Source organism: Haliaeetus leucocephalus, unplaced genomic scaffold (assembly GCF_000737465.1).
Source record: "Haliaeetus leucocephalus isolate CR32 unplaced genomic scaffold, Haliaeetus_leucocephalus-4.0 Scaffold657, whole genome shotgun sequence".
Lineage (NCBI taxonomy): Eukaryota > Metazoa > Chordata > Aves > Accipitriformes > Accipitridae > Haliaeetus > Haliaeetus leucocephalus.
In genome coordinates this window covers 3,912,391-3,926,062 of record NW_010973093.1, presented here as the reverse complement: position 1 = coordinate 3,926,062, position 13,672 = coordinate 3,912,391, and the positions used below count along the sequence as shown (strand labels likewise).

Here is a 13,672-nt window from a genome sequence, read left to right as displayed (position 1 = left end):
CTTTTGCCTCTAGGAAACTGGTATGAGTTTGGCTGCTGTCAGGAGGGGAAGGCTTTGGTAGTCTAAGCTCAGCCTTTTAATGGATTGTAGTCAGGAAACAACCACACACCGTTTTACTTGATAGCACACAACTGGCTCTCCTACCTTGAAAGATGTTGAACAAATTACTCCTCTTTAATCCAGACAAGGTAGATTAGAGCTCAGAGACTTGACTTGGTCCAGCTGTAGCCACCTGCTTGTGAGCAACCGTGCTGCCTCAGATTGTGTTTTTTACTTTTTCTACAGGAAATTTAACATAACCAGTCCAAAACTCTTCACTGTGGCCCTGCAGGATTTTTACAGGATGTTACACTCGCAGGAAACGTACTGGATAAATCGCCAAACCTTTTATTTTCTTTCTTTTCTTTTCTGCTCATGCCCAACAAGCTTAACACGGTAGTCTTCCTTAGAGATTTCTAACTATGCAGCAGTTATGGGGGTAAAGAAAGATTTTGAAGTCTTGTCAAAGCCTTGTTGCTCATTGCAGATTCAGTGTAATATTAAACACCCAAAGGATTATTTGGGGGAGTTGGTACAAATATTCAGAGCGGTTTGGAGAATCATGTCCATAACACAGCTGTAGTATCCTGCTACGTAAGGATTGGTTTATTAAGCTGGCAGTGGCATTTTCTGTTTGTGAAGGAGAGTTGGAAGATGCAGTAATTACTGCCTTTCCTTCAGCTTATTTCGATGATGGAAAATGACTGTTAGGGTAAATCAATTGGCCTCCGATTATAAGCGGTCAAGATACTGCCCTGATACAATCACTCCTGAGGAAATGTTACCTACTATTTAATTTTTATTGTTGTCTTTGGGAGTAGAAAAGGGATTAGCTCTACAAAACTTACATCTTAATTTGTGATTATGAAGCCTTCTCAAACGCAAAGACATTTGGGAACTATCTAGTCACAAACCTTAACCAAACTGATGCAATTCCCCCCTATTTTACCACTGTGGCATTTCCTATACTAGCACCACAGCAAGACAACAACCGGCACTTCTGCTTCCACTGGAAAACAAAAGCAGATGCTAGTGCTTGTGTCAGGTGCTGCGTGAGCGGCTAAGCAGCCTTGAGAAGGAAAAAAGGAAAAGTATCGCTTCTAAAGCTTTGCACAAGGTCTCTGGGCTGCAAACAATGGTCCCGGCTGTCAGTGCGGCCACGCACAGCCCCGCGTGCAGCCCTAATTGTGCGCCCTCAAGGTTACACGGTCATGTAAACGAAGGCTGAGGAGGAAAACACTGGAAAACTCAAAAGCTTCATGGTCATGGGTTTCAATAGCTGTTTCTTTTGAAGGACGGCACAAAAGGCTTGTGGAACAGGAGCGTCTCGGGGCTGCGATAGACTTCTCTGCTGCAGCACATAAAGGGAAGGGGATGTTGGCCGTGTCTACAGCTTGTCTGCAAAACAAAAGGATGATCCTCGGTGTCCACCACGAATGGGAAATGAAGTTGGCAGTAGGGTTCTTCACCTCGAGGGAGTGTCCCTGGCCACTGCCCTTAACAGGAAGAAACCAGATGTCCTCAGGTACGCTCGCCATGTGGAGAAAAGCTGTGTGCATATGGATACAGACAGGCGTGCACACTTTTTGTGTGACACACAACAGGTTACTACAGCTGAAAGCCTCACAGGGAAACACTTTTCATTATACAGGCCAGGTTGAGAAAAACAACAGGGTCATACATAATTCGTCTTCGCTAACCCCAGCAACAGATGCCATAAAAAAAGTGAGCCTGTTGGGTAAGATGAAAATACGGTCTTTGCACAGACCATTTGTTATGTGCAAATATGTTTAGGAAGTATTTGCCAAAGGACCAGACTCAGCAGAGGATTGCAAACCTGCACAGCCACGCCGGGCTCCTCATCAACCGCCTCTTCCAGGCTCCCTCTGGGGCTCCCATGTAACCTGAGGGTGGGAGTCCCTCCTGCAGACCCCCCTGCCGTGCTTCTCCCGCGAGTGTTCTGTCACACACCCGAGGCATCAGGGCTTCTCCCCCGGGTGTTGTGTCACACACCCGGGGTACGGGGGCTGCTGCGCAGCCCCATCTCCTCCCCGTGCCCCAACAGCCACGCGTGGGGCAGAGAACCGGGTAAGGGCATGTCACCTGTGAATTCGTGGGGTCGGTCCCCCAGACGCCCCAACGGTGGAACTGCCATTTCTTTTGTCTCTTGTGAAGATGGAAAGGGGGGGAAAATAGCCCACTGGCTTTTGTCCTAAATTCAGACCAGCTGCTTACTAGTACTGTCCCTCTGCCTTGGTTTTTACCCCACAAAGCACACTCCTGGGCCCCCAGCTTCCAATTCTCAGATGTCAGTGACATGAATATCTCTGCTTCCTCTGGAACAGACCACAAATTCTGTCATCTTTCATCTAAGAAGTGAAACCCCAAAAACCTGAGTTTACTAGAGGTAGTTTACGGCTGGAGCCTCCTCTGGTCCTGCGGCAGGACGGCGGAGCTGCCGTGCTCCGGTGGGGAGGGTTGGCTGGCTCCCAGACCTCCTCGCACATCAAGGGGCTTTGAAAGCTCAAAGTGCTTAACTGGAAGGGACACAAAGATCTCCAAGCTTATTCTGCATGCAATTAAGCTGTTGCTTTGCTCTCCCTCCTCCTGGCAGACAAGTGCTACACCGGGGAAGGTATGAGAGACTCCAGCCATTGACAGGTTGGGCACAGCCCCCCCTTCTCCCCTATTCTCTTTTTTTGTTACTGAAACCATCCATCTGCCAAATGTCACTAGCTGATAAGAACTGCCCGTTTTTAAATCCCCATTTGTAAATAGATGTTGGCTGACATAATTAATGTCTACCATACAACACAATTTGAATTACAAAGTAAAGGCAATTTAAAAATCAGCCTCCACATGATTACAATTGATACTCAGTCTATAAATTCCACAGCCCCAGGAATTATTTAAATTTCTGAAAATGAATGAAAATCAGTACAAGATGTCTTTCAGGAAAGCGAGACCAGAAGTGGAGCATCTGAGATAAACTAAATAGTCTCTTGAGATAAACATTCTTTGGTGCAGTAATACCTATGGCTCCAGGCCACCACGGGTCTGTGATGTCTGCTATGCTGTCAGGGCTGTTATCTGCTATGCCACTGCCACCTACTCAGAATAAATCCCCTTAACTGATAAGCACATTATGTTGAGGACCCCTGCTTGTCACTTCCATCTAACTGGGTGGTTTGTATGAACACCGTGGCACTGAATTGCTCTGCTCTAAGACACCGATACAGCTCGCCGGCTGCGATGGAGCCTTCAGTGCATTAGCACAGAAAGGTTGGCGGAAGAAGTGCAAAATGTGTAAGGCAAAACATGGGCTATGGCACTTGGAAATGTTTACTCCAGATTCAGTTTTTCTGCTAACTAGAAATAACAAGTTTAAATAGACAACAAACATTTCTAACAAGCAAGCTGCAGCATTAGTCTGAGGAGAAAGACCAGCAAAACAAGAGTAATTTAAAGCATGGATACATCGTGCCTCTCACATGCCAAAATAAATAGCTCTGTTACTTCCTAAAGATGTCTGTACGCAGGCTCAACAGCAGCGTGGCACAGCCAGGAGCTCTCCTGCATGTGGATCCCACGCAGGAGGAGGATCCAGCACAGAACAGGACATGCTGCCAAGCTTTGCTTCTTCTTCCTTTCTTTATGCTATCACTTAAGGCTTTAAGTGAATTTCATTATTTTCCCGCTAGTCCTTCCTTTGCAAAATCGGGAGAAATAATTTGAGGGTGTCTAGATTTACTAGAAAAACAAATCTCTTTAGAAATGAATAATACCACAAAGGAGCAATGAAATCTGCTTTCAAGGAAGCAAATGTGTTACTGCAAATCACCGGCTGGCAGTTAAGTTGTGCATAAATACACCAGATACGTGGTAGCGATATCCACGTGATAAATTACATTTATCACGCACCTTTGACCATCTCACCTGCGCTCGGCTCCCCCAATGAGGAAATGTTAACATTCCCCATCTTTCATCAATTTCAAACAGCTGCCATTAAAAAAAAACACAAAACCCCCCAAACCCACAACAAAGAATTCCACATCTTCCCAGAGATAACCTTATCTTTCACTTTTGAAATGTAAGGTTTTCCCTAAATTATGTTGGCACAAAATCCAGGGTTGGGGGCAGGATTTTCAATCAGGCTTAAGAGCATACCATTAAAGTTACCTATCAGGGGCAGAAATGGAAGCAAGCATCACTGGGAATCACCGTAAGATCTGCAAAAGATGTGTCCTGTAAGAAATAGCAGCAAGTGTTGGCATCACTGGAAATATAAAGGTCCCAGATTTTTATCTGCAAATATGTGATATTTGTTTCTTGTGCAAGAATCTGTCAAGGTATTAATCTTTGAAATAAGAAAGTTATAAACAAAATGAGGACAAATTATAACAAGGCTGCTCCAACCTAAGACTCTTTGTTATTATCTCTGGAAACTAGGAATCATCTCCAACTCTCTCGAACGACCAAGAGCATCTTGCAGCAATATCTATGAACCACGCCAGTGATGTTATTGAACTCCTGACGTTTCAGAAGAGTGCAGACATGGCTGTCCTCGGGTACCATACAGTATGGTGTAACGTTTTGTTGCCCCCCCTCAAATGGTAATGAAAGGTCTACACTTAAATACTGTTTTCCCTACAACCAGCAACATGTACAACAATGTGCTGCTGTGAGAAGGTTACAAGGAGAGAAAAAATCCACAGGAAAATGTAAACTCAAAAAACCACCAGTTAAGTGGTGAGAACCTTCCTTCTCATTAGTTTTCTAACTCCCTTCCTTCACATTCCTCTTTGTTATTGAGTGGAATGATCTTTTTTTTAAACGAGGTGCAAATGCATTTTCACACCTCTACCTAAAACTAGGTTAAGTCTCCAAGCTAATTACACATTATTAATGAGTTCAACAACTGTGGGTAGGCTGGTTAGAGAAGGGATGCAGGTCTGCACGTCGTGTATGTATGCATGTGGATGCACCCTTGTCCTCCACATGGGTCTGATGCTGCTAGGTGCTGAACTCTCTTCTTGTTCGCAATGGTAGAATGTGTAACACTGGAAATGATAGTCTACAATGCAATCCTTTTCTTCTATTTCTCTCTTTTCTTTTTAAAGGTGTTTGTGGGTTTGGTTTTTTTTTTTTAATACTGAAATGCACTAAAATATTACATTCAGGTCACCATTTTCAGGACTCCCCAGGTGCACTTCATTACAAAGACCAATATCAGCTCAGTAACATCTCTTCCACTGCTAAACCAGCTGCCTGGCCTCGCTGACACAGCCTGGGAGGTGACCGCAGAAGGTTTTAGCTACCCAGAACAAACAATACATCGGGTTACACACCAGCGCAGATCATAATGTTCTGGCAAAGTCTGCTCGGGTGGTTTAAAGTTATCAGCTTCCACTGATGGCATCATTGCCAGAGATTATCCCCTCCACAGCAGAGCTGGCAGAGGGACACTTAACCACATCTCAGCTGCAAATTAGAGAGGAAGAGCTTGCTTGGGACGAAGACAGTGGTCTCTGCTGCCTGCCCTGCCTGCCGCACAGGGACAGCTTCGCTCTTTGCGAAATAGGTCTTGAAGAGCAAGTTGTAATTTGACGAATTAAAGATAATGATAATCAGTGCCAGTTTACTTCAATGTGCTGGGCTTTAGCTGCAGCAGTTTAGCTGGCATTTTAAAACCAGAGGTGAAAATTTGAACTGTGACAGCCTCTACAGCAAGGGCTTTTGGTAAGATGGAGCTCTTCGTGCCAGCTCTTCCAGGCTGGACTTCGCAGGTGAAGCATGGGCACATGAGAATCATCTTTTAGCATCAACTCTGCAAAGAGATGCCAAAACCAACGCAGAAATCCCTAAACAACGTAAGATCCAAGATCTAGGCGACTGCAGCCAGAATGATACAGTCCTTAAAAATATCTATTTTGTGTTTTTATTTCATTCTCTTCTCTTTAGAAATACAGAGCTTCTAATGATGTCTGTTATGCACTCCTTAATATGAGACACTATACATATACATACATACCATTTATAGGTCTAAATATAAAAATGACTTTCAGAGAAGTAAATGTTTGTATAGAAGTAGTACACACGTTTAAAAAAAACACCCACAAAACCTTTCATCCTAGCTCTGGATTAGATCTGTATCACAACATGTGTACACAAAGCCAATTCAGACTGACTTTTATAGGAAGTGCATAGCATAAATGAAGAACGGCGTGCACACAGAAATGAAGGAGTGTGTAGCATAAGTGAAGACTGGATTTTGCACAGATTCTGATAATTTCTGGTTAAAAGCCTTGTTGTTGAAAGTATTATTCAAGCCTTAAATATGGCACACTGTGGGACAAGTGTGCGCTAAAACAATTCTTAACAGACCTGTTAATTGAACTTCATTAGTTTCTTCAGAATATAAGTATGTGGAGCTACTTTGATTCTTAAGTTTCTAGCTGGCAGGAAAAACAAGCCCTAATTGTGTCAGAGTTTAGCTGCTGAAGAGATCAGTGTTTTATGAGGGGTGTAAAAATGGTTCACAGTTACTAAAATAGAAATCTTCGTTTGCTTTTCAAGGAGGGGGGGAAGGAATATTTAAAACTTAGAGTTTAGAAATGGGCAATTAAGAAATACACCAATAAATTAGTCTTCCTAGGATATTTTCTGGCTTGTGGAAAGACAGTAATAAACACATCTGGGAGTTTTCCAGCTGAAAGCTCCTGACTTGTAAGTTGGATCTTACTGGGTATGGTTTTAATCCTGAAATTATGTAATATTTTCTTCCATGTGAACCCCAAAGACACTATTTTCCTTCCAGACTATTTTTTTAAGATGGCCTAAACACATATTCAATAGGACACGGTCTTTAATCAGCTCATGTTTGTCCCTGAAATGCCCCCGTAAGGAGAATGATACCATCATGTCTACTCATTCAGTCCTTATGGTACCACACTGTAACAGACTTTGGCATTGCAAACAGCAGAATATATCTGCTTTTGAAGCAGTACCGGGTCAACAAGCATAAAGAAGGAGGCTTACTGCCTTTTGAGTAGGTCTTTTTAGTTATCCCAAAGGCAATGCTGACAACCGCTCGCCCAGATGCAAGCGTTTTATACTCACCAGCATCGAGACTACCAGTAGCTGCAGTCCAGCCCATGACGGGGGGAATGGCACCAACGACAGCTCCCACCCACGTGTTGGCAATGCTCATTCTCTTCATGGGCGTGTAACAACACGTGTACAAGAAAATGTTGAAGGCTCCCAGGGCCCCGGTGAGAGGGTTTACTCCCAGCGTCAGCAGTGTGATTCCTGGGACTCCGCAGGAAGCAGCAAAACAGACGGCGAGCAGGGGGCTGTGGGGAGAGAGCAGGAGGTGCACACTGAGCAAGGGTCTGTCTTAAAGAATGACTACTGCCCTGCTCCTTTTGCCTACTCCCAAAAGCTAATATTGGATTTTTGTTATTTTTTTACTGGCCCAGCCCAAATTTTCCCGTTGGAACCCCCATCCTAAGAAAAGCCTTTCTGAAAAGTTAAGACAATCTTGCTACAGATTGGCCACCATAGGTGATTCTTCTTCTTGTGATCATTGTGTTCACCAAATAAATTCAACCTCTGCAGGTAAACAGCCTTTATGGAGAACTGGTGCTTCCAGCAGATCTTTCTCTTTCATTTTAATCTTAGTAAATTTTGACCTCTGGAAAAAGCACTCGGGCTTTAGAGTAAATGAGAATGGTTGTAGCTTATCAGATTTTTAACCGGTTGCAATTATCCAAGAGATCCTTTGACTGAAATGCAACAGGGTTAGACACAGAATTAGGAAGCATTTACGAGGAAAAGAGTACATTCAATAATTCTGAAATTATGTTAACAGGTATAAAGTATTTTTTGGCTTTACTGAAACACCAAAGCAATTCTGGCAACAGAATCAAAATTAATAATTATTATATTCTACGTATGACTGAAATGAACTGAAAATATTTTAGGTTTGGCCAAAAGCAGCAAACAACAAAGATGCAAATTATTTCTGTTGATTTCTACTGCACATCAGCGAAGAGCTCAGGGAAGGTTGGAAATTCCTGTTAAAATCTTTAAGAAAGTGGCTGAAGCTATGTAAACTGCTAATAAGTTCCACAATAAACATCCAAATATGATGAACAAGGATTTTTTGTTTGGCTTCCAAAATCACACTTCACAGGCAGCACTGTGATGCAACCCTGAGGAAGCTTTATTTGTGATGCCTTGCACCAGATCACCATGTTTGCTGCTGGTGGAGATCCCTTCACACGTGCTTGTTTGAGGGGGTTTGGTATAATGGGAAGGAGAGAACTAAATGCCACTAAGAAGTAATGTGGTGTGGGAAACCTCTGGAAGGGAGGAAAATGCCATTAACTGTGTTGCATTTAATAACCCATGTGGCTAAATACACACTTCTAGTCATCCATATAAGAGCAGAAAGTATGTGTGCTTGCAACAAATGTCTCTGCATGAAGTTTAGCTTTACACGTTTTGTCTAATTGAAAACTATGCAGCCTTTGTATTCTATGATCATTCTGCCCTCTAGCCAAATCCTTAACCTAAAATACGTGTTGCAAGCACTACTCCAACCCTCGTAAGAAAAATTTGCTGGTGGGGATGAATTTTATGGGAGTTTTATCAGCAAAAAATCCTACCATTCAAATTTTGATTTTTAAGAACTTTGTTGGACCAATATGATATGGAGATCCTAAATAACTGGAAGAACTAAAATGAGCAAATCTCACACTAAAGAACTGCCTTCAATTTAAATTAAATTGACTAAGTCATTTTATCCACCTTTTCAAAACCATCAACAGATTTTAGGTTACGGAGCATGCACAGAGCACATTGATGCTCCAGCATTACCAGTCTTGATGTTACTAATATATCAGGGATAGAGGCAGGGTACATCATTGCCATCCTTTGACAATAAGACGTATAAAATTTGAGACTGTTTTCAGGAGCTGTTCTGTGAAAGGAGCCATACGGTGCTGTGCCCTCTGGTTTTGCAGCTAGCAGTGCTCTTTTGCAGAAAGGCAGCAAAAACACAATCTGTACCGTAAACTGTCTCAACACCAACTACAAATGCCGCACTCTGTAGACGTTGCCCCTCTATAGTGAAAGCCTGACTGGGTTAAGTTAAACAAATCTATCTTGACTGATTCCTGAATAAAATACAGTCAGACGGTAAACACCAGATTTACACAATACACACTCTCGAGGCGACAAAAGACCAGTGTGACCCTACGAGGCCGGGCTACCCACGTTTGCTCCCGCAGGGCTCACAGACATAAATGAGGACACAGTTTGACCTAATGCAACGAGCACTTTTCTCACTAATCAAGAGTGAAGACTTATCTACACGTCTCCAATTCAAATGAACACTACACACCATGAGCTGGTCACGGAGCGGCAGACGCCAGCCAGCCCTTCATGCCTCTTATGGGAGGCTGGGAGTGCAAAGCCCTCCTCCGTGGTTGAACCCAGCATCACGTCTCTCTCACATCGCTTCCCCGCAGCAGCGATAGCCCTGCAGCGCCAGCCCTGACACCAGCTGTGTGCCGCCTTCACGTCCAACTGATGGATCGGAAAAGCACCTTTAAAAAATGAGGCTTTATCAAAAGGGAAGGGTGAAGTTACGCAGCTGAGACCTTCAAAAAAGTTGTTCTGTTCCTGCTGGATGAAAACACGTTTTTGTTTCTCAGTTTCTTCTTTTTTGCCTCTTTAAAAGGAAGTTCCTGGGGGCAGTTTGATTAGTGTCTGCAATAGTCCTAACTACCTCAGGGGAAGGCATCAAGTCAATGCAGGCTGTTCTTCATAAGCAGTTGAACTATATTACTTTCAGACATTCTGAAAGTACCACATGTTCTACTTCTCTCCAGCGTTTCTTTAAAAATCAAGGAACTGTAAAATTCTTCTAGAAGAGTAATTGTCCGACTTACAAACGTCTGCCCCTAAAACTCCAACTGAGATCAGAAACTCAAACTGTGATCTGATGATTCAGCTTTGTTATTTCTGCCCCTTAAAATACTATTTGGCTTTACAAAGACACTGCAGTCAGAAATTAGGACTTTGTTTTCTTGGTGAGACATGAGGCAGAGGAGAATTCAACTCACTCTCACGTAAGTATGTCATGTTTATAAGGTCTAGGAGAAGTATAAGCAACTCCTCATTGGGAAAGAGAGAATATCTGAGGAAAATGTAGAGATTTAAGTCAGTGGTGCAGTTCTTTCTGCTTCAGCGACTCCCAGGATTTTAAGAAGAGAAGACTGACCCTAGGCTTAAATCACAGCAGTTTAAGGGGTATTCTGATTTCTACTAGTTTATGGTCTTCTAGGGACCATTATGCATCTCCATGCTCACATTAGGTCTGTCAAAACTCAGGCATGTGGTGTGAGGCTCATTGATTTGATGCACGCTCCTTTGCCCGGCTGCCTGTATCTCATCGAGGGTGCACAGGAGAACAGGATCTCATTCTGGAGCAGGAGAAAGGCTGTGATGCTGAGTTGTCACAGGATTTGCCCCATCACCTAATGTCCAAGCAGCTCCTCCCGCTACAGCCTCCTGCCATCACACAGTCCGGCGTTCATCACAGGAGCATCAGTCTTGGGTAACCCAACGCCAGGGAATTCTCACATAGTGGTCAAAAGTGGCCGCGGGGTCTCTGCTGGTTTCCTTCACCCTTAAACCATCGCATGCAGTAAGTGCAGGCTGATGACAGATGCTGGTACATAAGCCACGTTTCACTTGGGCGTTCACTTATGCTAAGGGAATTGCTCTCATGGGAAAAAAAGGCAATCTTCCATTGGAAAACTGGCCAAGGAGCTAGCTCAGAAAGCAAACATATTGAGTAAGAAACTAGGTTTTATGATGGATTCTTGGGAGGAGTTGGTTTCAGTTATTTGGCTGATTAAAATCAGACTTTGGAAAAATACTTTAAGTGCCAAATGAGTTCTCTTCAAATTTCAACTCTAAAATACCCAGTATGTCACCACATAGGACACCTCCTAAAGGAAACAAAAAACGGGTAGTTCTGCCTCGTTCCTCTTCTCTCCTTTATTGAGAATGCATACGCAGAAGTCTGCCTAATAATACTGCTAAAAGACATTCACACTCAACTAAAAGCTTTTGAGAGAACTTCAGCTTGAATAGAGATCCAAAGAAAATGTGTTGACATTTCTCTCCCATAGAGTTCACCCAAGGAGGATGCTCCCCAGTCACACTCCACTGGGAGCATCCAAGAGGAAGAGGAGGAGCAGGAGGAGGAATAGAGACCCAGGTTTCTACTCTTTCGACTCAAAGCTTTTGCTGACACAGAGGAGTCTGGAGAGATGCTGTTGGTCAGGCTGAGAAGGATCACTCAAGGACAGCCCGGAGCTGCTGGGGGGGAATGGGGAACAGGCAGAAGGAATCTCATGTGGGTGATATTCTGGTATCGCCCGCACACATGACCATGAGGCATCCATGTGGACCCTCGCTCATTATATTGTTGATGGAGACTTTGGACAACACAGCAGCCTATTTTAATTCATGTGCAATAGCATAATCTCCGAATCTAGTTGCCACTTACAGATGACCTGGTTATACGTATATAATGATCTTACACACTTGTGCGTGAAATATATTTAATAGGCTCCAGAGTCATGGATAATAGTACTTATTGACTCACAGCATTACTTGGAAAAATTGAGAGGGGAAAACAAATTAAAGCATTTGCCCATCTATAAAATTAATGTACTATTTTACCTATTTCACAGCAGCATTAGCAAACTTAATGTGTATAAAGATCAATAGCATCACTACTACACATGCTTTTCTATGCTGTCTTTGGCTCTGGCAAAAGATTTTGTGAATACGACTGTCAAAGTACAGTTTGAACTACAATTTAAAAAAAGGTATTGAAAAGGGGGAAAAAGGTTAAAGAAAACTTTGTTTGGAAAAAAAACAATCAAGAAGGTAGACAAAATTCCCTCTTAAAACCTATCAATATTTAGAAATATGGAAAATTCCTGTATCAGCATCTAATGCTTCGACCTATCTCTGTGAATATATTGACACTCATACAAATACAGACACAAAGCCCATACGAATCCTGAATAGGCGCATTCATGCAATCAGCAGTTGTAGGCAATTCATGTTCAGATGTTATGTAAATACATAAGAAACTTAATTTGTGACCTTGTGTTAATGGGAAATCGGGCACGCAAAACGTATTTACATAAAAGCGTAAGCCTGAATGTAAGTGTCCATTTAAGACTGCCTGCATATTTTTCAGGTGAAGCATAAGTGCTTAGATTTGAGAATTAGATTCAAAGCCTAATACAAAAGGAAATAGAACAAAATCTGTCTTCTCCCTGTCTGTCAAAAACCTTTTACAGAAACATCACCCACTTCTAAAAGGGCAAACTAAAAAAACAACCAAAACAACAATGCCCTTTTGTTTTGCTGCAGCATGCACAGAATACCTTAATGGATTGAAACGTTTAAATTCCTGGTTGATTATTTTGCATTAGATCTTATTATTATTGACAACTGTCCCTCGAGCCACGAGGCCAGGGGTCCGTTCTGCCAAACGCAGGGTGATGATCTAAAACAAGCAAGACAGGGATGATGAAGAATAAAGCGCAGTGGGCAATCGCTGTGCTGAAGGGCAGGCAGCTGCACGGAGGCAGGGCACAGCCCCGCTGCTCGGCTCCCCAGCTCCTCCAGCCAGGCTGCACCTCCCTAAAACATCCTCTACATCCAGGCATGGGCTGCGAGGGGAGAAGGAAGGTGGGAAGAGAAGGAACTTATTTAGAGTCATTTCTACATTCAGATGAAGCCAAGATATGCATCCTTGCTTTCCTCTGCATGGGATTTTAGTAAGGGCAAATATTCTGCACAGACTATACCCTTTAATTAAACTGCAATTGTACTTATTTTTTTATGAGATAAAAGCTGGTTTTGTTTTTTGGTGAGTTTTCTGTTTCATTCGAGACCCAGGTTCAGCAAGACCACCAACACTTCCTCCCCTCGCTCGTTTGCTGCTGCTGCCCACAGAAACGGTCCTAAATTATCCCTGACTTCAGCATCTTCCACGGTGGCAGGTAAACAGTGCCGAGACAATAAAGGTGAGATTGACAGCTCAGATTAATCTCAGTATTGCTACTCTGGGTGCAAATTCCATCTGCATATAGAGTCAAAAACAATTTGTCGTAATAAGAAGAGGAACAGCCTGAACCAGCCTCGTGCACAGACAGGCTGAAAATAGCGGGAGCTCGGAAGAAGGTACTTGGCAGACAAAGAATACAAGTGTGATTCTCATCTCTGCAATTTCATTTCGCCATCACAGGCTTAGATATGAGTCCAGTGCATGAACACTGTTCCAAAGCCATAATTAAAATCAGATTTCAGGAGTAAGCATCATAAGTTGCTTATTATTTCTGGAATCTGTAGGTACTAAAAATGTCCCCAGACTACTTGCCAGTACAAGGCTGCTGGAGGAAGCCCCTTCCTCTTCCTAATTTTTTCCAGGTCAGCAGTAAGTTTTTAAGGCTTCTGAAGCCACTTAGAAACTCAGACAAAAGCATCAGCCCTAAGTTTTCAGATTTTTCCAACAACAATGAGAGGTTACACAAAC

General features: G+C 43.0%; 1 protein-coding gene across 1 annotated transcript in view; it reads right to left on the bottom strand.

Annotated features, from left to right (window-relative positions):
* LOC104839232 (protoheme IX farnesyltransferase, mitochondrial) overlaps window positions 1–13,672 on the bottom strand; it is a 104,898-nt gene that overhangs the window by 6,653 nt on the left and 84,573 nt on the right. Inside the window, exon 6 of the mRNA XM_010579429.1 lies at window positions 7,159–7,391. Within this exon, the coding sequence (XP_010577731.1) occupies window positions 7,159–7,391 (233 nt within the window). The remainder of the gene's footprint in view (window positions 1–7,158; window positions 7,392–13,672) is intronic.